Source organism: Ciona robusta, chromosome 10 (genome assembly GCF_009617815.1).
Source record: "Ciona robusta chromosome 10, ASM961781v2".
NCBI classification, from domain to species: Eukaryota; Metazoa; Chordata; class Ascidiacea; order Phlebobranchia; family Cionidae; genus Ciona; species Ciona robusta.
The window spans coordinates 6,162,721-6,187,581 of NC_143244.1; the positions used below are offsets into that span (position 1 = coordinate 6,162,721).

Genomic DNA, 24,861 nt, shown 5'->3' on the forward strand with positions numbered 1-24,861 from the left:
TATATATGGCCGGTAATTTAGACAACTTGTAAAGTACTACTGGGAAAAAGCAGTTGTAATTAAGTAACTTGTGAAAAGATAACCCATAAGAGAACACTGAGTTATTCGTGTGTTGCAAAAACAATTAAAGCACTGTGACACAGGACATCATACATAAACACACGAACAACAATATGAACATACAATCCATTTTATGTTAAAGTAAAAACAAATAATATATCAAAACATTTCATCCCCTGCACTGCTTAACGCCAAGGACATGATATTCAAATATTTCTGATGATTTTTCATCGGGTAAACATTTCCCGAATGCTTCCAACAGTAGAGGTTCAATAAGAACGGCATCTTTGAAATCTTTCTTTGATAATCTGCTGTCATGATCATGGTCCTAAATAAAATGAACGAATGAATACAACTTGCTTTATTCTTGCGTGGCAAGAAAAAGAGTCATTATAACATAGATGTTCTGTTCTATACACCTAGTTAGGAGTTACCACATATGTGATTATGAATGACTTCAATTGTCCCTTTGGTCACAGAAACAATGATTTGTAACGGTAACGAGGATCAGAAAAGTTGACAAAAGTGAAAAGATATGTTGTGATATTTAAAAAAAAAACATATAACAAAATTTCTATTCCCTTGTATGACCATATATCAACATTAATTTAACTCAATTTTCCAAATTAGCAATCTAAAATCCCACCATTTTTTTCAGTGCAATTTCAACGAGGTCTTTTATTCCTTCATCTGGATCTTCTTCTGTTGGTTGTTTAACGAGACATGTCTTCAACATTTGAAACATTTCTTCACGAGAAATGTAACCGTCACCGTTTAAATCAAAAACAGTGAAGGTATCTGGATTTATTTAATCTTAAATCAACTTGTTAAGAAATGATTTAGTCTACAGTTGCACAATCTATCCAAAGTATATTATTTTAGATCAACATCTCTATGTCAATGTAGTGGTTCTAAATCTTTTTAAATAGAATAAATATTTATAATAAATTTGTAATAATTAACACAACATGGCTGAGCATAAGATTACATTCCGATTCCGACAATTAAGCATTTTTGTTTGAAATGTTAAGTAAAGCAGAATTTGATATTTTACATAACTCACATTCCATTTTTTCATCCAGTGTTCCACGCAGAAAAACTGACAATCCTTCTACCCACTCAGTCAAACTTATGTAGGAATCGCTGTCTTTATCAAAAGCTCGAAACACTGCAAGTGAAATATGAGATAATATTGGATCTATAACATATAAGTATCAAACAAAAATTTGCATTGTTTTTGTTTTAATATTTTAACTAGCAGAACATACAAAGCTTGATTGAATGAATGTAAATAATTATCCCCACATGGCAGGACAACAGTTGCACCTTGCACTACAGTATTGGGTTGAAGTAATACACGTTAAGTGTCTTGTCACACAACTTATACCACTGAGCCACTGGTTAAAGTTGAATTTACCAACCGGCAAATTTAGAATATTTATCAATTCCCACAATAAAAAAACAAATAAAAAACAGCGCCACACAGTTTTATTCTTCATAAGCGGGCACAAGTTGTATGAAACAGAACACTTGTGTTATAGAAACCGCTCTTACCTGCCACATATGGATAAAACAAGTTACAACAATTCATTCATCAAACAACATAAATACCTCGATCCATGAGCAAATCTTCCGTCATGTTGAACTTTTGGTGCAAAATATCACGAAATAAATTTCGATCCATTTTCAATCCTTCCAACAAGTTCTTGTAGCAAATAATCAACGATTCAACTTCAGTCTTTGTGACTAAAAGCAACACAAGTATTTAAATGAAATAACTCATACATTTATGTAAAGTAATGTTAATAAATGTGATAATATACTAAGAGAAAACCTAATACAAGATTTCTGTAAACCAGAAAAACAGGTGTGTGTTAAAGTATAACCGATTAGAATATTCTAGAATCTAATAATAATATAATTACCAATAAACATAGGTTTTATAATTTATCTGTTATAAAAGAAAAGTCTAAATAAAAACATGAAAAACAAATTTCAAAGTAAACTATTAGATTTTAAAATAATATAAACCCATAAACCAAAGGTATATTAGTCCATAACCACATTTTTATAAGTATAACTTACAGTGCTTTTGACATGACGTTTTGTAAAGCTCTTCGGCGAGTTTTTGATTCTTTTTGCTCATTTTAATGCAGTTTGTCGACTCACATACAGAATATTACAGCTACAGATCGACAAGCGGAGAAAGAGATGAAACAAATATTTATTTTAATAAAGAAATAAGTTATAATAATCTCAGAAACTACGCTTGGGAGCGAAAGCGGCAATGTTGTCATAGTAACTGTTCTCACAACCATTTAGGCGTTTACATTTTTGTTTGGGGACTTTTATGGCGTTTATAAAATCAGGGCCGACCAGCCAAAATATTTTGTAGAAATATTCATATGTACATACGGATTCTTGCACAACTTATAAAATAATCTAGTTCGCAGGTTTGACTAGAGAAACATAAACATATAATGTGCTATAGTAATACTTTTAACCCAGAGTCGTAAAAACACCGAGTAGTCCAACTGCCGTCTTTGTGTGTTCAAAATAGAGCAAAAGCGGTGACTTTCGCAATGAATTTAAACGAACTTGTTGAGTTTTATTTGCGATTTCCTTTTGTGGAAAGGCGTAAAACAGCTTCTATTTACATTACCAAACATTTTTTTGAAAAAACATATAAATTTACCCCCATTAAAAAAAAAAAAACATATAAATTTACCCCCACTAAAATGTCACAAATCCACCGCTTCTAATTCCATTTTTTGACTTGTTTTGATACAGAAAACAAATAACACTTGTTTTTTACACTTTTCAACCTTTAAATTTGTTTTTAGACTCAAGTTTTTCTCTAATTTACCGAAAAACATGCATTTTCCCTATACCTACTGTGTTATTTTGGAAACAAGATGGCGTTCAATTTGTCTTTTACGTAACAATGGGTTGGACTACTCGGTATTTCTATGGCTCTGTTTTAACCTAGTCGACAAACATACAAAATCTCGACGAGTATTGATTTAACTCATTGCGTTACGTGTTGTTTTGTATTACAGTGAATATCCTGCCAGCGTGACGTTACATTTATAGCAAATTCTTAAAACCAGAGACGTCGGCAGATTTTGGATAATTTTTTTAGCATATATTTTGATTTTTTAAATTTGGGGCAGTTCGTGTTCAAGTGTCCCATCTTACCCTTTTCGTACTATAGTATGTATTCAATTTTTAAAGCTGTTAAACGAGGACGATGGTGATAAAGAATTGCCGTTACCCAGCACAAAATGTACATATCCATTTATTATTTGATTTGCCATTGTGTAGACCGAATGTAAGGAAATATACCAACAAGCCAAAGCTACAGACGAGTAGACTAGTAGAGGTTCACGTAACACCTGGGAAACCCCCAGAGAATGTACTGTGTTCGCGTTTAGAAAAAATCTACGCAACTATATTGCCTAGTTGGTAATGCTGCTCTAGTTTTATGTAAGCACGGAAGAAATGTGGTCACAGTTTAACAGTCTTCCGCATAGCAGAAAATTACAGTCTCCACAAGTATGTTATAAGCATAACGCTAGTTCATATTAACGGGTTCATATATACGATATACATTAGGCATATAGTTGGAGTCAGGTTGGAGTTACTGTTTCATTATTATTTTAAGAATACAACTGTCCAGTGCAATATAGTTTTACAATACAGTTAGGACGTTTCAGTTATACATAATGTCTTTGTAACGGCCTATTCTGACATGTATCAAAGCCTTTGTTACACATTAATTTATTGTGCTTTGTGTTTGTACATATGCTAGATTACAGCTAAGTTAACATAGTCTACATTCCACAATAAGTAATCAATTCTATAGTTTTCGATTGAGGTACAACTAGCTTTGCATATTCTTTCTAAAGCAAAGCAGAGTTATGTACCGGTAAGTTTCGAAGTACGATTGAACGTTATACATTTCTAACGCTGTGCCTACTTGTATAGAAGCGAAAGAAACATGCGAGGTCGGGGTGGTCGTTATAACAGAGGTTATGGCAACCCTGGGCAATTTGTTAATGACAGACCACCAGGAGGTCGAGGTCAAGCAAGAGGTCGAGGTAGCGGCGAAGATGGCGGTGCAGCACGAAACAGTAACTTCGGGTAATGAAAGATATTGGCAGAACAACTTAGAGAAAAAGCTAAACTTTAGGCCGTAATATATTACATTTAAATGTTGAAGCCTAGTTGAAAGTTTTAAACTTTGCTGCCCGCGATGTTTCGCAATTTGACCAAAACGCCGAGTATAGAACACCAGCGTATATCGAGCTTTGTTTGTGCAAATACGTCATGGTATATTCGATTTTTAAGCAGACAAAGTCAAATACCTGTAACAGCAACGCTACGTTTAGAATTTCGATCATTACACCAACGCATCGAGCTGTTTTGTTTGTGCGATGACGTCATGTTTCATATGATGTCGAAGCAAACGAAACTGCGCTTGTGTTAATGGGGAATCCCCCTATGCTTTAGCTATTGCACCACTGTTCGTTTAAACTTTATTTATTCAAACTTACGAGCGGAACCAAAGTTAGTATAGACCAAGTTAGGAAACGGATTGTAAAACAACGAGTCTTGTTATCCATTGTCTCGCGTCTATGACGTCATAGTCGCCACCATTACGGAGCCCACAGCATAGCATTTTATCATTGCTGGGTGTTGTTTTTCGTTTAAATATTGCGATTTTTAAAAACCAAGCACTTCTGCGCGTAAAAATGGCTTTCTACTAATGTTTTATATTATCACAATAATAAACCTCACAAAAATAATCAACTTTTATTGAACACTCAATCGATTAAAGAGTAAAAAAACAGAAAAGATCAAGTTTACTAAACCAAAAACATAAAAGAACATAAAAGAACGTTTAAAATATAAAAATACAAACAAAAACGCATAACATTACCATAAACTGGTGTATCTAGCTGCAGTTTTGCATGCAAATTGCGGTGATTTTACTTTTTGGCTCACAAATTTAACACGTATACCCGGTAACGAAACTTAAGGTATCTTTGTAAAATTTGCCTAATATCGAAGTGACATTGAGGAAAACAATACTGAGTTACTATTTTTGGTCCTCTGCTTGAATTAGTAAGCTACCTTTTTTGCGTTCCGGGTCTTTATGAAATCGGAAAACGCGAACATCGTATCTGCTAGTACTTAAGCAGTATTCACGCTCTGTGGGCTCCGTAATGGCGGACACGAGCGCCGTTTCCTAACTTGGTCTATACTAACTTTGAGCGGAACCAGCGTTTAGAACACAGGTGTTCCATCACGCACAGTAAATGGTGATATAGTTTAAGCTTTTAACATCTCATATGCACATTAATCTCTGAAATAACAGACTTGGTACATTTGCTTCTTCATTCACAAATTCATGTTTGCTGTAGTACACAAAGTTATGTGGTAACTCGTAAGTGGGCACAAGGTGTATAAAAGAAAACATCAATGTTGTAACCACTTTTCCGCTAAACGAAAATAAAGCAAGTAACATTTTTTTAAAGTTGCACACCCTGCCATGAGAAGATGAATACTTAAGTTTCATTCTACTTTATATTTAGGGAGAATAGCATCATTCATCCGGTTGGTTTTAAGAAGTTGAAGGAGCTGGTCGACGATGATGACATCCTTCCTCGTGATCTCGTCATCAAACTATCATCAAATAGATCAGGATTTTATCAACGACTCAAACTCACCATGGATGGAGGTGATCAGTTAAACAGTCAATATATTTGAAGATTATAGTTTAAAGTTTTATCTCAGTTTCTTGCTGTAACCAAACATATAAATAGCGGGATGTTAACATATTGTAGGGTATGGTAAGTTGGTCTATGTTTTTTTCTTATTTCTCGTCCAATTTAGTAGTAAACAAAAAATATTTACAAAATTATATACCTGTATTCTCACGGCTCAAAAAGGGGTTGTTAATTGTTCAAAACCTGATCAGAAAATATGGGATTTAGGTATGAACGGTATCCCATCATACTCCACAGTGCTATATCTGGTACGTAACATTTTGAATGACCCAAAAATTAACATGTATATTATAGCCATATTAGATAGAGCGTAACAGTGGTCTTATTAAATGACCTTTTTTCGTTTCTATAGGAATGACACAAATGGTTTTACAAGTTTGCGGAAAACTTTGTAAAGCAGATGGCCCTCGCACTGCACAGTTAGAAATATTGAAAATGCTGCGAAGCACGTTTGCGGACAAACTGCCAGGTTTTATTGCCGGGCTTATTTTAGAGCCGTAAGTCTTTATTTCTTAATCTTTCTAGTTTATTGTAACAAATATTTATTTAAACTCTAAAATAAGGGTGTGTAAAAGATTCTGGTTTGGAATAAGTTTTTTAGGTGGATATACAGTGGTTATATTGTTACATTTTATTGTGTTATTTTATATTAATTATGCTCTAATGTTATTTTGTTTTTCTTATACTACCGTTGTTTAGCCTGTTGTGTTTAATTATATAAAGTCCATATTTTAAAAGGTTTAGTTTGCAAAAGTTGTCTCTAGTTTTTTTGGTGCACAGCGCACAAAACTGAAATATATATTTTTTATGGTTCTAACACTGGTGTACATCATATACTTCTAATAAAATATAGATCTGGAAGACAAAGGCAAGCACCAAATCATGTGATAAACTGTCTATTATTAATGAAGGCATGGCAAGAATATCTTTTGAATTCCACAATGAAAGAAGTAAGTTTAACTTTTTTTTTCAGACTTTTTTGCCAGACATTTATCGTGTCATTTTCTATGCTACAAATTACAAAAGCTATATTTTTAAGAAGATAATGCTTGGCAGTGTGTATGTTTTATCCTATTTTTACTATTGCAAACCCTCTTTGTCAATGAACATATAATTTATTTCTGAGTAAACAAGGCAGCGGTAATTGGGAAATCAATGTATGTCTTTATATGGAGACAGCATACCAGTTTCGGTTTTTATATTGTTGATTTTTTTACCAGCAGATCCAGTATTTTAAAAAAATATACATACTTTGTTTGCTAACTAGTGTTAATGCTTTAAAATGTTTTTTTTCAAAATATTATTAGAAATTTGCATTACATCAAGGTGTCCATGCTTCTGCTATTGCTAAAACCAGTTACAGCACAACTGGGGATCAATAACAATGAGAAAATAAATGAACTGATTACTGAAATTGAAACAAGAAACGCTGAAGCACAAAGAGCACAAGAAGAAAAGTAAGATACATCTAAAACCAAATGCACAAACTAGGCCAACTCCTACAAATTATAACCGAGAACTTATTGGTTAACTGTATGTTTATTCAATTAAATCAGTAAAGTTACTTTAACTTTAAATAAATTTTGGATTGGTCTTTGTCCAAATTTTAGAACAATCTTCATTTAATATGAATACCACATTATACCAAGTATAGTTTCCTCTTTTTCTAACTTATATGTTTTTAAGTCCATGGGTGAAATAATCAGTGTAAATTCCTAATATTTGTTTTAATATATAGTTGTATGAATGTATGCTGTTTTACCATGCATTTAATTGAATAAGCAGTGTCTAAAACCTATCATATCTTTTCCTTTCACAGGAAAGTGAATCGCCACGAACAGCGCCGGGTTGAGTTAAACGAAATGCACCAATGCGCACCACCGAATAATTTTCGTGAAATTTCAGTTTTCCCCACCAAGGAGGACATTACGACAAGAGAGGATCCATTTGTTCGTACCAACCTTGTTAATAGAGCATACACAGGGTATGTAAGGGTTTTTTCTTTGTTTTATTTAGTTTTGTTGTTAGAATGTTTATTTCCATACCAGTAGTAAGTGCATTTTTATACCGAAAAGTTAAAACAAACTAAAAAAAATGAGTATGTGTGTGGTAACGTGTAAGCATGAGGTGTATGAAACTGAAGACTGGTGTTATAAGTTATTACTACTGTAGTTGCCCCGCCAGGCAAAGAAAATATTCATTCGTTTAAGGAAATAAATTAAATTTATATTAAACAGTCCAGACCATTACCTCGATGTGCAGTTTCGTCTTTTAAGAGAAGATTTTGTTCGTCCTCTCAGAGAAGGAATTGAAAACTTTGTTACATTGTGTGAGTACAAGACAATTCAACAAAACATTTCTTAATATTTTTCTAAACTATTCTGAATAAGAGTCACTGAACAATGCTGTTTAATCTATGACATCACAAAGCTCAGTGTTTGAGTAAAAAAAGGCAATCACTGAACCTGCATTTTCTGTAAGGTTACCCCAAACCACAACCCCACAAATCTTACTATAAGTCCTGTCAACCTTAAACAATACACATGTAAACATGATATGTTTTTTACAATGTTGATTTGTTTTTATAGGTACAAGTGGGAGTAAAAGGGACAGAAGCAAGAGACTTGACAATGTAAAAGCTTACCAGGATGTTCGTATTGATTATCCCGTCCCTTCGAATAGAGGTAAAAATTGCCATCCGTAATTTGGTGGTTTGTTATAATTGAAGAACATTGTCGTCTACTTTCATGCATATGTGTATCCAAGTGCAAAATATATATTATAAAAGTGCAAAATATATATCATAAAAAGAAATATTTAATCACCCAATTCTTTATATTTAGCTACTTGTAACTGCGAGTTTAAGGTATCACATAGTATGCAGTTGGATTTCAATTTTGCGATTGTAACCTCTAAGGTTGTAGTGCTTAAGAATTACTGGATCTATCTGTTTATCATTTAAAGTTGAATGGGACAATGTTGGCCTTTTTGTTTAACATTTATCACAATTTATTTTATTCATTTCAATTTTTTACTAGTTATTAAATTTTTTGCTCTTTTTAGCAACATATTTTTTTCATTTTTAGGAATCCACTATTACATTCATTTTAGTACTGAGTCATTACAAAGAATCCGATGGGAAAATACAAAACGTTTCCTTTTCGGAAATCTTATTTGTCTTTCTGATGATCATTTTAAGGTATGTGTTATTATTCAGACAAATTTCTTAAGCATTTATATTTATAGAAGTTATATGTAATCTTGTTCAAAACAGTTGTTCAAAATATGCCAAAAAGACATTATAGGCTATAGCGACAAAATGCCAGTCGCAAATCTCTACATCAAGGGATGTTTTTTTTATTGCAGGACCACTTCATGTTTGCCACAGTCGCAGACAGAGATCCCAAGAAACTTGCAGTTGGTTACTTGATGGTGGAGTTTGTGCAGAAAGATGAGGAAGTTGTGGAAGATGACACATCATCAGAGGAGGAATACGACGTGGATGATTATTTAGATGACGATGTTGATGAAATTTTGGCAAGAAGAATGGCTCGTCGTAAGTTGAATCAACTTAGTTACTTTGTAGTGCTGAAGATAAAGTTTGGTTACTTTGTAGTGCTAAAGATAAAGTTTGGTTACTTTGTAGTGCTGAAGATAAAGTGGGGAACATAGTGCTTGGAAATCTCCTTTAGCTCAGTTACACTTTGTGTTACCACATGTGCAACTTTGTGGTTGAATAGGATTGTTATTTTTCTGGTGGAATTTGCGTATATGTGACTGTCAATTTGGGCAACCATTTGGTGACCACTAGATTGGATCAACAATAAATGTCTTGTCCAAAATCACATATGGCCACATTTAGAAAAAATATTTTGCATTTAAAATTGTAAAAGTTCTAAAAATGTTAAAAGTTATTATTTTATTTCAGGGCTAAGGGTAACGAGAAGAAGTAGTCCAATTGATATGAAGAAAACGTACACCATGGTAGAAACTGATGCGTTCTTTGAATCTTATCGACATATTCTTGCAGGATTGCAAGGTAGCAACACTTGTTTTGTTATGTGGATATGTTACTGTATTTTGGATATGCACCTTTTATTTGTCATTTTCTTTTACAAAGATGGTATTTGATAAATTAGAAAAAATTCTAATTGGAAATATAATATTGAGTGGTTAGATTGAGTGCAGGTTAATGGCTGCTGTGTGGGTTGGTAGGTTGATGCTGCTACCATTGTGGGTATATGTGTCCTTAGGCAAGACACTTAATCACAGTTGCTCTAACCCAGTGGTCACTAATAAAATCAAACACAATCACCAACAAAGTAACACAGATAGAATTTATATCGGCCACAAAGTGTATGAAACAAGACAACTTTGTTTTAATAGAGTCACTGCCCGACCATGTGAGGATAAAATAGTCATACATTCATTCAAACATTACTATACAATTTTTGACCAAGTTTGATAGTTTTATGGTTTTCCTGTAATATTAAATATTTTGACAGAAATAAATGACGTCCCCTTAAGTCGATACTTGGTTGAATGCCGAGTTGACATGCAACCACCAAAGTACTTGAACCAAGCAACTTCAATGTATGATTTGTCCTCAATACAAACTGAAGGTAAAAAATGACACCTGACACAATATTGTGGACAATATTCTGCTTTTACTTTGCATCGATATTAACTCTACATCAAGAGAAGTTATACCACAAAGAAAATAATAATATATCCCTTGCAATATTCATATTAACATGCTAAACTTTAAAGTAAAGACATACATTATTAGCTTTCTGCATTAAAAGTTATGTAACAAAAAATATTGATATACCTTATTCGATAACAATTAAAGTTATGCAGTAAAAAAAAAACAATAATATACCCATGTGATATTAACATTTTACTTGCTACAATTTAAAGACTCTAGATTGGGGAAAGTTAATGTGCTGGATTTGGAGAACTGGCCAACTTGTGAAGATCTTAACATGGATGATTCACAGCGTAACGCCATGCAAGTTGCTCTAACAAATGAGCTTGCACTGATTCAAGGACCTCCCGGAACCGGCAAAACATATGTTGGGTTAAAAGTTATGAGAGTTTTGCTAGCTAATATGAAGCCAAGGTGAATATCTTTATTTAGTTTAAAGCCAAAATTGTTTTTAATTGTACTTTAGTTGCTGTAGTTATTTTATTATTGCATGATTTTGTATTTATGCATGTATTCTGGCTGAAAATACTTGCATAAGTTTTTATTTGCCGAACGGTTTACCTATAGGTTTATTCATCAGTAGTAAAGTCAAATGAAGATCAAAAAAAAATATGAGTTCCGAAACTCTACAATATTACATAAACAATATAATGTACAAAACTAGCTCTCTTGTTCTATTCTATATGGGTGGTGGAAGACATTTAATAAATTAAGGAAGAAAATAGTAAAAAATAATTTTGTTTTACCACAAGCTTTGAAAGAAGAAACCACTTGCTTGAAATACCCGATCCCAGACATCAAGTTGGAGCTTTGGTTGAAAGAAAACATCCAATTCTTGTTGTCTGCTACACCAACCATGCACTTGATCAATTCTTAGAGGGAATCGCATCGTTTCATCCAAGTGGTATCATCAGGGTTGGAGGAAGGTGCAAAAACAAAGAACTTGAGAAATATACCTTGAAGTGGTTGCGTAGAAATAGGAGAGCTACTACAAACAAAATTCACCGCACTGCTGTATGGCATGCACGCTGTAAGTAGCTCAATGTGTGCTACTTTTGTGCAGGAAACCTAATGGTAACTGCTCCAACTCACTGTTCAATATTGAGTTGTCTAAATTGTTAGTTTTATCACGCACAAAGTTACATACATGATAGCTCATAAGGTGGTGTATGGAACAGAATACCAGACTACTAAGGTTGAAGCAATCTCTGTAAGTTTAAAGCGGCCAAGGACACACATAGAATAGAACCTTATCCTTTGTACCAATGTTAAAAAAACATAAATTAAAAATGTTTTTCAGGTGAAATGGAATCATTGAGAAACAAAATGAAGAGAGATGGTGAAAGATTAGAAGGTTCAACTAATTGCATCATCAACCTGAAACAATTAAAGGAAGTTATACCAGATCATCTTTATGCTCAATTTTTTCAAATTGAAAACAATGAAAGTAAAAAGAAATTTTGTATAGCTATTAACTTGTAACAGAACTAGTTCAGAAAAAAAAATAATTAATTAAAATTGAAGAAGAGAATAGATTTATTATCAAAATGCCATTAAAATATTTGGTATAAAACTATGCTCATTAAATTTAAGAAATCATACCTTAGTAATTATAATATATGTACAAGGCCAAATTTTGTATAAGAAAAAGTTTGGTTTTAAAAATGTTTTTGTTATTTTTGCTATAAAGTGATGTGTTCTTGGAAATTGTAAGTAATAATACACTAACTGTTATTTTGAAAAAATAATTAAAGTGTAGCATATTATAACTATATAAAATGTACTGTGACAGAATTTACATCAAAAAATGAGGATGCTGCTTTGCTTACATGGCTGGATTTACAACTTAACCAAAATGAGGGGGGAAGTGATTCATTTATTTTAAGAGGTGGGAGAATTATTTTGTTAAATATTAATTTTGACATTTATACTCAGACAACTGATTTAGAATTAAATTTCTATAATTCTTATTTTTGCATTATGATGATAAATACATCATTTATTTTTGAAGAAAAAGAAAAACGGGATAACATTTCTAGTTCTTGTCTGTTGTGATTATAAATAAGTTAAGTTTATTCATTTAATCATATGCAACTTTCTTGCAGTTTTTCTAAAACACTTAAATTTTAACATTTCATTTTACCAGAGTCTACAGGAGTGGTTGAACGACATTTTACATCAATGGGTTTTAGTTTGCCGCTTATAAGACTTGCTATCAACAATGTTGGTAAGTGTACGATAAGTTTTCTTTTACCATTTTAAAGATATATGTTCTGCTCTTAGTGGTCTCTTGTATGCTCTCCAAGTTATAAGACGAAAATAAAAAAAAAAACTAAAAATCAAAACAATTTCACAAAATGACGCATGTGAGAACTTTTATAGGATAGTGTATGAAATGAAACCCCAATGTTATAGCCTCACTTTTAGCCCAAAACATTGCCTATTGTATAATCCCTAAAAGACTCATATAGCAAGTAGCATGATATATAATGTTTATGCAGGATTGGATAGCTATCATGTTGAGCAGTGGTTGCTGATGCATATTAGCCACGTCGTGAGAAGCAAAGTGACGGTACAACGAGGTAAAGCAACTTTAAAATTATATCAAATATATTTAGTGTGAACAAACCCTTTAACGCAATACAAATATACATTTAAAATGTTATGTAAGAATGCAATGTAAAAGAAATGTGTTTACAAAATGTTATACTCGAAAATAAGGAAACTTATGTTATGGTATGGTATATTGATTAACATTTCATCATTATATTTATTAATTTCATCTCTTTACAGATGTTGTTTATTCCCACCTCCAAAGCTTACACCTTCCCCCTCATCTTATACATTTGACACAACTGGGTTACGAACCATTGGAAGTTCAATGCGGGTTGTTCTGCACAGGTGCGTTTATATACAGATTTAATGTATGATTTAAATGCAGTTGATTGTCAGCACTTTCAATATTTTCTGTGGCAGAGGTTATTCGTATAGATAGATTGAATAGTAAATCCAAAGCTTAATGTTGCTACCATCTTAAGTGTATGTTAACAGCAATTGCCATGGCCAGGTAATCGGTATGGGTTGTCTAAATGATCAGCCATACACAGTATGAAAAAGTCCAAATATATAAATAATCTCAGAATACAGTTGATAACATTAATACAGTTGATATCGAATACAGTTGATAGCATTTATAATTTCCTATAGTAAAAGTTATGTAAATAACCATTTTTATAGTTAGTAGGAATAGTTTACTTAAGGCTTGTTGCTGCTGCCATTGTGTGTCCTTGGTTATGACACCAACAGAAACTACCTGACCCAGCAGTTCCTAAGGCTTGTCTAATTTGTTTGCCATGCATTAAAAAATATACAAAAATCTAGATAAATAACCTGCTACAAAGTACATCCGTGATAACTCGGAAGCAGACATGAGGTATATGAAATAAAACACCTGTGGTTTTAAAACTGCCGTTACTCCGCCATACGAGGTTAAATAAGATACATTTATCATGCCTAAACATTAAAAAATACAAATAGTATGCTGGTAATTATTTGTAAAATAGTTTTTGCTGATAAACCTGGCATTAACTTGTTATTTATATCATCCAGGCACAGATCATCCACATGTTGTGCTAGAGTGGCTCAAACAACATTCGCCAAATGGTAAAAATAAAAACAGTGGTTAAAATGTTACTTTTAATTAAATTAGTTACAGCTAATGTCAACATATATACATGAAACCCAAGTCACAAAAAAAATATTTTGAATGTTTTTTAAATTGTTTCTTTGGCATAACGAATGTTGTAAAATCAGCTTAACTTTTCATCACATTATGTGCCATTAAAAAATAATAATAAATAACTTTCTTACTGTTTTCTAAATTTGAAATTAGTCTTTGTATAATATAGGTTATAAATATTTTGAAAAAACCTTATTGTCGTTGATAGGCATTGGTATGGTAGATGATAATGACGACAACTTGATGCCTGAGGAAGCTCAACTCATCCAGGAACAAAGAATGGTTGATGAAGGTAAAAGGTTTTGAACATAGTTGTGTCTTATGTCTCATTATGGTTGATTACAATGGTCGTGCAAAACATCATTTTTATGCTTGGAGAGGCGCCACAGTGGTTAGATTACAGTGCCTGCATTTGAGTAAACCGTTTAAAACTGGGCGCTGCTACCATTGTGAACACGTGTCTTCTTGGATAAGACATTTCACATTCATTATTACAAAACAATGGCCACTAATGTTAGTCGTTGTTGGGTAAATAAGTTTGACAGCAATAAAAACTTAAATCCAGTGAGCACTAATAAGTTAAACAAATAAGCGAATATGAATGTGTGGAATACTTGGTTTATGATATTTAATGACTTTAACATTTTCTACAGGTGATGAACGAAATGAACAAAAGCAGAGAGAGTTAAAAAGAGATCGCCAAATCCAGAAGGAAATAGCTGCGGCAACTTTTATGGATATTTCAGGTAAAATTTTAGTTATGCAACATATTTGATCCTAAAATATAACTTATCTTGCTAAATTACTTCATACACTGCTATGCGAATATACAGTTTAGAGATGCATACCTGCAACTATTGGAGGCATGTATGTGCTTGGCTAAGAAATGTATAACCTTGTTAAGTCTTACTCCAACAAAAACTACCCACAAAGTAACATACATGGTAACTTGTAAGCTGGCACGAGGTAATAAACCTGTGTGATAACGACTGTCAATTTCCAACCACGCAAGGATAAGGCAAGTTACATTCGTTCATACATTCATTATCAATCTTACAAAAAAATGAGCCACGGATGCATTAGTTTTAACTTATTGAAAACATTAATTTATTAAAGGCAACACTGAGGATGACGAAGCTGGTTGGAGTATTACGCCCGAGGAGAAAAAACGTCGCAAACAAAGAATAAAGAGAGAAATTGGAAAAACAGATGCCATGTCAACAAAAGAAGCTATACGTGTGAACGATATATTTGCTTTGAGCATTCAAGATAAATGGAAGCTCTACAGGTGATTGAAGAAACATGTTTTTTTAGCAAAATATAATTGTGTGGATATTTTTGGCTTGTGCAGAGTAAGTTAAATATATAGTGGTTATACTTTTTGTCTTTTAAGAACCGTGGTTTTAATATTTTTGAGGGTAAGTCTTTACAACTGTGAAAATCTGAAACACAAGAATAAATGAGTTACATACAGTTTTTACTTACATACTTTCTTACTATCTTTTACACATGGTTAATCTGGTGAAATCAAACTGTTAAATTAATGCAATTTTTAGGCGTTGGGTTGAAGATTGGAAAGATGGTTTACGAAGTTCTGTTGAACGACACACTGGCTTGTACAACAACCTCGCACGGAAACTTAATGAACTTCGGGAAGAAGAAGATTTTGCTTTGTTGGAGGATGCTGATGTGATTGGGATGACAACATCAGGAGCTGCAAGATTCAGATCACTTGTACAAAGAATTCCGGTAATGATTTGCTTGGGGTGATGGGCCAATCCTGGCCTAAATTCGAACCCATGGCGTGTTACAGAACTTTATCATCTAGTTAACTTGATTTTTTATACTGTGCAATCATTTTCACAATTTTATAACGCATTTCTTGAAACTGCGAATCAAAAAAAGTTCTGTATTATAGACAAAAGTGGTAATTGTTGAAGAAGCAGCAGAAGTATTAGAAGCTCACATTGTGACATCAATGCCACGAACAACTGAACATCTCATCTTAATTGGCGACCATCAACAACTTAAACCTTCCCCCACTGTATACCAACTTGCTAAGGATTACAACTTGGATGTTTCTTTGTTTGAAAGAATGGTGAAGTTTATGAAATATATTTGATTTTAACGGACAAGATTTCATTAAAGTACAATTAGCCCATCAGCTGTAAAAATATTTTACAAAAGTATTGGTTTCAGCACATTTGGGATGAAAATTCATTGTCCAAGCCTGTTTTATACGAACTTAAAATAATTTTTTTATGTATTTTTTTTGTATTGGGCAACTAATTTGAACAACTGTTAGTGGCGACTGAGTTAAAACAATTACTTTAATTTATCTTGATAATTTAGCAACTATGGCAGCAGCAAAGAACTTGGAATCCAGTGTTTTTAAGTTACAAGACATATATTTTAACAACTCTTCCACTGTCAGTATATATTTTAACATCTGTCATCCTCTATTTTTAGATAAACAACAACATTCCGTGCGCTAAACTTGCGATACAACATCGTATGAAGCCTTCCATTGCAAACCTGATTCGACCTGAAATTTATAAAAATCTGCTTGACCATGAAAGTGTGTTAAAGTATGAAGAAATATCCGGTGTTTCAAAAAGTGTGTTCTTTATTTCCCATGAGCAAAAAGAGGACACCGTACTCGATGGAAGAACAAAGGTGAATGTGGTGTATTGATCTCTATGTTCATTCATTTTTAAAGTCTATTTTTAGGGACGCAGAAGTAACAGCTATAAATTAATTTAACATTGCAATTAATTTGTTGATTTAATAAATTAATTTAATAGGTGAACAACTATGAAGCAAGATACATGGTTGCACTTTGCAAACACCTCATGCTACAAGATTACAAACCATCTCAAATCACCATACTTACGACTTATACAGGTTAGTGGTTGGTGCACGAAAATATGATGGACCAATCTTTGCACCAATCTTCTTAAAAATGCCTTATTGTTCAGGGTGTGTCTCCACGTATTTCCTTTTTTCCAGTTAGAACATTATTGTTTAATATTTTAACGCATTCTGTTTTCTGTTGTGTGTAATAGTCACTTGTTTTTTCCAATTATTCTTCTGTTTTTACCCATTTTTCATTTTACCGTTACTTAGAATTAGTTAACCAAAAATCGAGTAATTAAATTTAGTTATTAAAATTACTCTCATATTATGTATTTTCCAGGTCAACTATTTGCCTTTAAGAGAATTATGGAGCAAACACTTTACCGAGGTGTTCGAGTAACAGCTGTTGATAATTATCAGGGTGAAGAGAATGATATTATTCTGCTTTCCCTGGTTCGAAGCAACGATGAGGTATATTTAATACACTTTTTTTACCATTAGGAGTTTAAATTTAAACACAATGTAAGTAATTTGTCTTCCAAGTGGTTTTTGTCAGTTATTCGATATTAAATTTGTTTCTAACCATTAGCCTGTTTTCTATTCTGTATGAGTGCGGTCCTTGAGGACCTAGGATTTAGGCCAGACTTGGCCCATTACCCCAACACCCTTGTACGTCCGGACCATTAGCCCGTTTAAAAGATGGTTGTTCTGTTGACCTTTGAAAAATTTTTTACGAATTGTAAAACAACTTATAAAATCCTTCATGGCATGTTCACAGGGTAGAATTGGTTTTCTCAGCGTTCGTAACAGAGTATGTGTGGCTTTATCAAGAGCAAAGAAAGGTCTTTACTGCATTGGAAACTTGGAGGTGAAGTATTTTTTCATAAATACAATTTTGCATTAGAAGTTCAATCCTTTAAAAAAACACAAATAAATATTTTTTTTTTTCAAAAATTTTGCTTGTTTAAAACTGAAACATGTTATTTCTTGATTATGTCTTTCCTCTAGCAACCTACTTTTTTCTGGAAGTTTTTAATAAGTTTTTGTTGCTGCAGCTTCTTAAGGAGAAAAGTGATTTGTGGCAAACCATTGTAGCTAAGTTGCAACACGAAAACATGACAGGAACAGCTTTAACACTGCAGTGTAAAAACCATCCAGAAACAACTGTAAAAGTAGAAAGTCCAGAAGATTTTGAAAAATTTCCAGAAGGTAAAATTATTATTACTTATTATGCAAATAGTTATATAATTATACAATTTTAGCTACAAACTATGTTTATTTAAGTTTTTCACACAATACCTTTAAATCTTTTAGACTTTTTAGACTGCTTCTTCTAAAACAGTATTACCAAAAGAGCCTGTCTAGAGTAATGAAAAAAATCTCAAAATCTTTTGTTATTGGCTATTTGCATTGAGATGTCTAAACATCTTTTTTACCAATTATTATCCTAATAGTTTTACTACATTAAGACTCTTTTGTTTGTTTAAAATCCAATGCAGAAAGCAGAATATAATCAACAACAAATAATATATTTAAAAAGCGTGAATCTAATCATAAAAAATAATATGTTTAAAATCCAATGCAATTTTGCAAATATAACTTATCCCAACCAACACAAGGTGGTTGTGGTAAAGTGTGTGAGGTCCGACTTCCATGCGGCCACGTGTGTCCACGCAGCTGCCACCCTGATGATCAAGACCACACAAAGTTCAAATGTCGCAAACCTTGCCCTAAGTCATGTTCCAAAGGCCACAGATGTAAGAAGAAATGCAGTGATGATTGTGGACCGTGTACTGAGAGAATGGAAAAGGTAAATAATCAAACTCTACACTAACAATATAAAAAGGTCTTAGAGAACATAAAAATAATATTTCTTATTTTCCTGATCCCAAAATGTAAATTTAGGCAAAAACTCAGAGTTCCAACATGTTGATACTATTGCACAACATATGTATGGCCACGCTTGCCAGTTATCGTCCATGCAACTTTGTGTGTGATTGTTTTTATCTTTATGGCTGCCAATTTGTCTGGAACTTTGGCTCAGAGATTAAAGCGAATACTCCTAGTAGTGATAAAGTTTATAAACAGAACCTCCGTGTTATAACGTTTGTCATTTTCCCGCCATGCGAGCAAGAAAAGTTATATTCATTCACAATTTTCCAATTTCATTTAAATCCAGATGGTTCCATCCTGTTGTCACATTGAAAAGATGTATTGCTCCAAAGATCCATCCGAACATATTTGTTTAAAGCCATGCAGCAAAACATTAGCATGTGGACATAAGTGTACAAGTGTATGTGGACGACCATGTAAAGCAGAATTGTGTACAGAAAAAATAAAAGGTAATGAGTTCTATATCGGATAAATTGAGATCTTACCATGTGTTGATTCACTTCAGATCATGCAAGAAGGTTTACTATTTATTTTTCTGGTTTAGGTAAAAGAATTATATTATTTAACCTCTCATGTTAGGGAAACTACAGTCATTAACATGGGTGTTATGTTTCTATTGATTGTGCCCGCCTACGAGCTATGTGTAACTTGTTTATTGTTTTATACGTTTCTGTGTGTGTTGCAACTACTGGCGTTAAGTGCCTCCTCCAAAGACAAATTTGTTTAATAGTCGCCGCAACTTAACAATAAGCTAATATTTTTTTTACAGTCGATCTGTCTTGCGGCCATGAAAGTAAAATACTTTGCCGTGATTCAGCAAATCCAGATAAAGATAAATGTAATGAACCATGTGATGAGATGCTGAAGTGTGGACATGTTTGTAAAGGAACTTGCAGTAGTTGCATGCAAGTAAGTTGTTACATATCTGTTTAAGTTATAATATAACAGTATGTTAATAGTAAAAAAAAATGTTAGCGAAATTTTTAAGCTCAAAATATTTTTTGTAAAAGCTATAATTCTTCAGTTTAATTCTTATATGATGTATACACATGTACTTTTAGAACAATCATTGTCAGCCTCATGAATATAAATAGGTTTCATTCAATCATTTATTCAATACAACATATTATCTAGGGTCGCCTACATAAAAGGTGTGGCAAGAAATGTGGTCGTGTATTATTCTGTGGTCACGCATGCACGGAAAACTGTGCAGTCAACTGCCCACCTTGCCAAGTCGCCTGTAGCACACAGTGTGAACACAGCAAATGCAAAAAGAAATGCATGGAGTTGTGTGCATTGTGCACGTGAGTAGAAAATAATCAACTTTTTGTGAATTCCAGTTTAGTTATTCATTTTTTTTCATGCCGGTATTCCAAAATTTTGATCTTCAATAATTAGTTAAAAATGCAGTACAAATTTGTATATGAGGTAAAACTTACAAGTTAGAAGTAATTATTGCGAAATATATGGGCATGTTACATGGTCACTTGGAATATTGTTTGGCACTTCAGGAGTTTATTATGTGACAGAACCACTGCATCAAATATTATAAACAACAAGTAGTTTAGTGTATTGTTGGTGCAACAGAATAATAACAAACATTTCACCTCATGTAGGGAGCCATGTGAATGGAGGTGCTCGCATTATAAATGCAACAAATTATGCAGTGAGCCGTGTGATAGACCACCTTGTAATGAACCATGTGATCAGGTGTGTTTTGCTCATCTATATTTGCACACAGTATTGTACTTGATGAATGTAACTTGCTTTATATACATGTGGCCGGAAAACGTCAGTTGTTAAAGCTCTAGTTAAAGGATGTTCTGTTTTATACACCTCTTGTCTACTACAAGCTACCGTGTTACTTTGTGAATTTGTTTTTCTGCTTGGCTGACATTTTTACATAATGGGAGCAGTGACAGGCCTTGAACCCGTAACATCTAGCTAACCACTGTGCCATGGCAAAAAATGCTCTACTAAAGTTGTCATATTAAGTATTATGTTCAAATGTTAGTTTACTTACAAATCCCTGATTTTGGAATCTGAAAATAAAGTGTACAGAAATTGTATACTAAACTAAATACACTTTCACTCGCAGACATTAAAATGCGGTCATCCATGCATTGGCTTGTGCGGTGAACCATGTCCGAAACTTTGTCGAATTTGTGACAAAGCTGAAGTGACAGAAATTTTTTTCGGAGATGAAGAAGAAGATGATGCAAGGTATGTCTGGTTGTGACTTGTTTATGAGGGTGTGGCAAAATATTTACAGTCGTTATAACACAGTTCTGTTTCATACACCTCGTGCCAGCTTACGAGTTACCATGTATGGATCGTCTTATTAGGGTGACCTAAATCGAACTTTCTTTGCATTTTAAACATTTACTAAAAGGGTTTTATTTGATTGAAATGTACCTTTTATTTGATTGAAATGAAATGTTTATGAAAACAATTTTTAATGAAACCTTCAATGAAAACACTTGAAGTTATGAAACCTTTTTATGAAAACACTTTTTAAATGCCAATTCCTAGCTTTACAGAAAACAAAAAAAATGCATTCCAAATATAACATATTATTTTCATGTCAACAAAGATTCGTGGAGTTGCCTGAATGTGGTCACGTCTTCACATATGATGGACTTGATAAATGGATGAACATGGATGATGAGAATGATGAAGATGTTGATATCCAACTGAAGAAGTGTCCAAAATGTAACACCTTCATTAGAAGTGCTACAAGATACGGTCAAGTTATTAATAACCAGTTAAGGTGAATAATACTTAACTTGTTCTGTACCAATGTGAAATACATGTTCTGTTAATAAATTACAAATATTTTTACTTTAGGACATTTTGGTACATGCACTAATGTAAGTAGAGAAAACCTAGTGCCCAAAACAAAAAAATAAATCTATAGAAAAATAAATCTATAGAAAAATAAATCCATACAACAACAATTGTTGTAACACAGATGCTCTGTTTTATTCACCTCTAGTCTACTTATTAGTTACCACATATATTTATGTGTGGCTGACAATTTGGACAACCCATAAGATACCATTGGGTTGAAACAATTGCAATTAATGTTTTGCTCAAGGAGATATATCCCCAACTTAGAAGCAGCAACAAGCTGTCTAATTACTTTGTCACAGTGCCGGACAAGGCTTATGTAATGTTTTGTATTAACAGAGCAATAAACATAGTGAAAGAGAAGAGTCATGGAACAAACGCAGAGATCAGGATTGCAACGAGACAACTTGACAGAAAATTAAACGAAAGAGAAAGTTTTCAATGTTGTTTTACAGAAGATGTTATTCTGCTACGTCAACAGTTAGGGGTTAGACAAATGTTAATTTTATGTTTTAAGTTTTACAGTTTTTGTAAAAACAGTTTGATTGTTAATATTCATGTACACCAGAAAATATGATTTTTATGTTTTATTGTAGTAGATTGTCTATGTACATGCAATAGGCACATCTACAAAAAAAAACTTTGACTGAATTTAAATTAATTCTGTTTTTTTAAACTAGTTTTAAAATTTTTAACTAATTTTTTTTTATATATATAATTTTAATTTTTTATTTTCAGAAAAATCCCAAATCACTTGCTGCACTCACAGTTATCGAAACTCAGTTTAATGGCTTGTGTTCATTATCTACAGTAATGACAAAAGTCAAAAAACTTAAAAGGACAGCGGATCCTCATACAAGTGGAATAATACATCTCTTGCAAAGTAACTATGTGTTTCTGCTTGAATATTGTTATTATATGTCAGTTTAAACTCTACAGTTCCTACCCAGTTTATGTAACCCCTGGTTTATGTAAATAGGGGTTTAAATTTTAATGTTTTGTTCACCTATATTAGAAAAATGACTAAACACGGGTTTTTACCATAACACATATGACAAAACTGTGATTAAAATAAATCATACAACTCTTTTGTACTAGAAGTTCAACGTTGTAGTTTGCCTCGTAGCAAAAACAGCAGAACAAATTTATGGTTTTTACCCATTTTACTAAATTTTGTTGTAGGTCTACAAAAGGATATATTGCACACTCGTGCTTGGCTTATGGAAGATAGGTCGAGATATTGTGAACAAGAAATTGATGATTTTGAAAGAGAATTAAAGAGAATTTATAAAGCTTTTACATTTACTATCATTCAAGATAATTTTGACAAAAACAAACGGTATTTGGAAAAGTAAGTTTTTATGTTTCAAAATCAATGCAATCAAACTTAGTTTGAATAGAATGAAGCCAAGTATTCTATGACAGAATAAAGTATTTATTTTTGACCTTTTTCGGAAATTTGTCCTTTTTTGTAGTACCCTTGTTATAATATATTAAACACTATTTTATTATTATTAGTGAGCATACTGTGAGACCACTAGTTAAACAAGGAGTTCAGCTTCTCTTTGAAAATTTTGCACCGTATGAAGGAAGCAAGAAGGAAAAAGTCAAAACTGCGTTAAAACAAATTAAACAATTAGTAAGTGGAATATTGACATAAAAGGACCTTCTATACAGCATCATACATGGTATCTTTATACACCTTGTGCCCGGTTACGAATCACCCATTTTTTATAAATATATCACATTCAAATTGGTGCTGATATTATATTACATTTAACGGAAAAAAATAATTAAACTAAAATAACTTAAACTTGTTAACAGGAGCCTTGCTTGCTTGAGAATGGTAAGCTCACAAAGGTAGAGACGGATATGATTGTGAAAGCCATGAACTTAAGCAAGGGTCATTGGTATAAATGCAAGAACGGTCATATTTACTGCATTGGTGATTGTGGTGGTGCAACACAACGTAGTGTTTGTCCAGAGTGCAAAGAAGTTATTGGTAAAGTTTTCTAATCAAAAGTTGTAACTACTAAGCCACATATGGCACAAGTTTAAAAATAACTTTCAATACTTTGTATTAGGTGGAGAAGGACACCAACTGCATGAAGGTAACAGTGTTGCCACAGAAATGGATGGAGCCACTAGACCAGCATATGACCCTCAAAATCTATATATACCACCTGAAGTGTTTTTCTAAAACAAGTCTTCATTTACTAAATCATGAAACCAAAATATACCTACTTTTTCATTCACTTCATTTCAATGTTTGTAATTAATTTTGTAATTTAAACTGAATTACCCCGACTGCCCTAAATATCTAGTTATTTATTAAATCTTCATTCAAATGTTAGAATTTCTTTTTTATACCAATTCTTAAGAGCCATTCATAATTGTTTTATTGTCAGCTTGTATAACAGCATGACACTTTAATTGTACAGTGATGGTGATGAATGTGTAATATATAAACATGTTTATTATATACGGACTCTGAGTTTGATTAATACTAAGATACTGTATAGGAATATTTAAGATTTACCTAATGTGTTGGAGATGGGGATCATAAAAAGTACAATATTAGTATAACAAAAATTAGTTTTAAATACTGATATTTATATGCTAAATCAGAGTTATAACAAGTGCCCAAATATGCCCATTCATTAAGGCTCAGCTCTCTTGTTGTATATTTTAGTTTTACGGAAGCCTCAACGTTTTTACGTTCTACTTGTAAACTTTTTTCCATGATTTTTTATAAACCAGTAGTTTAGTAAAAACCAAACATACTGGAAGTATAAAATAACTACTTGTGTCAAACACAGAATTTACGTGCCCGTTTAGAAAAGCGTTGCTCTGTCGCGCCATTGTGGCATCACTGGTAACCAACGCGACCTCGTGAGCTTTGAACGCTGTTGTTAAATTTGTATTTATTAAAATGAATCTATTGTTTATCTATTTAGTTTAGA

At 32.7% G+C, this 24,861-nt stretch overlaps 2 protein-coding genes across 4 annotated transcripts; one reads left to right on the plus strand and one right to left on the minus strand.

Annotated features, from left to right (window-relative positions):
• Positions 1-37: 37 nt before the first annotated feature.
• LOC149730106 (calaxin-like) lies at positions 38-2,327 on the minus strand. The gene is made up of 5 exons (XM_089885752.1): positions 2,146-2,327; positions 1,672-1,806; positions 1,124-1,228; positions 707-858; positions 38-388 (listed from the first exon to the last, which is right to left on the minus strand). Exons 1-5 carry the CDS (start codon positions 2,204-2,206, stop codon positions 230-232), a joined length of 612 nt encoding a protein of 203 aa, XP_089741878.1. The 5' UTR covers positions 2,207-2,327; the 3' UTR covers positions 38-229.
• An 855-nt stretch (positions 2,328-3,182) lies between these two features.
• Positions 3,183-24,386, plus strand: LOC149730107 (NFX1-type zinc finger-containing protein 1-like). 3 transcript variants are annotated; one of them, XM_089887254.1, is made up of 44 exons: positions 3,183-3,988; positions 4,048-4,203; positions 5,658-5,803; positions 6,205-6,349; positions 6,706-6,802; positions 7,179-7,309; positions 7,672-7,836; positions 8,090-8,181; positions 8,441-8,536; positions 8,939-9,051; positions 9,219-9,408; positions 9,781-9,891; positions 10,358-10,474; positions 10,773-10,974; positions 11,313-11,590; positions 11,861-12,007; positions 12,353-12,448; positions 12,707-12,787; positions 13,062-13,142; positions 13,354-13,461; positions 14,170-14,223; positions 14,508-14,591; positions 14,953-15,045; positions 15,416-15,587; positions 15,856-16,048; positions 16,218-16,397; positions 16,769-16,975; positions 17,104-17,203; positions 17,496-17,626; positions 17,934-18,023; positions 18,211-18,364; positions 18,775-18,965; positions 19,335-19,497; positions 19,818-19,957; positions 20,183-20,352; positions 20,665-20,758; positions 21,147-21,271; positions 21,642-21,818; positions 22,238-22,385; positions 22,637-22,781; positions 23,081-23,249; positions 23,417-23,537; positions 23,723-23,900; positions 23,983-24,386. In XM_089887254.1, the coding sequence occupies exons 1-44, from the start codon at positions 3,981-3,983 to the stop codon at positions 24,096-24,098; spliced, it is 5,955 nt and encodes a 1,984-aa protein (XP_089743380.1). In that variant the 5' UTR covers positions 3,183-3,980; the 3' UTR covers positions 24,099-24,386. The 3 variants fall into 3 exon arrangements, with proteins under 3 accessions (XP_089743380.1, XP_089743382.1, XP_089743381.1); XM_089887256.1 differs by lacking the exons at positions 3,183-3,988; positions 4,048-4,203 and adding an exon at positions 4,226-4,629; XM_089887255.1 differs by lacking the exons at positions 3,183-3,988; positions 4,048-4,203 and adding an exon at positions 5,304-5,583 and having other exon boundaries at positions 5,662-5,803.
• The last annotated feature ends 475 nt before the right edge of the window (positions 24,387-24,861 follow it).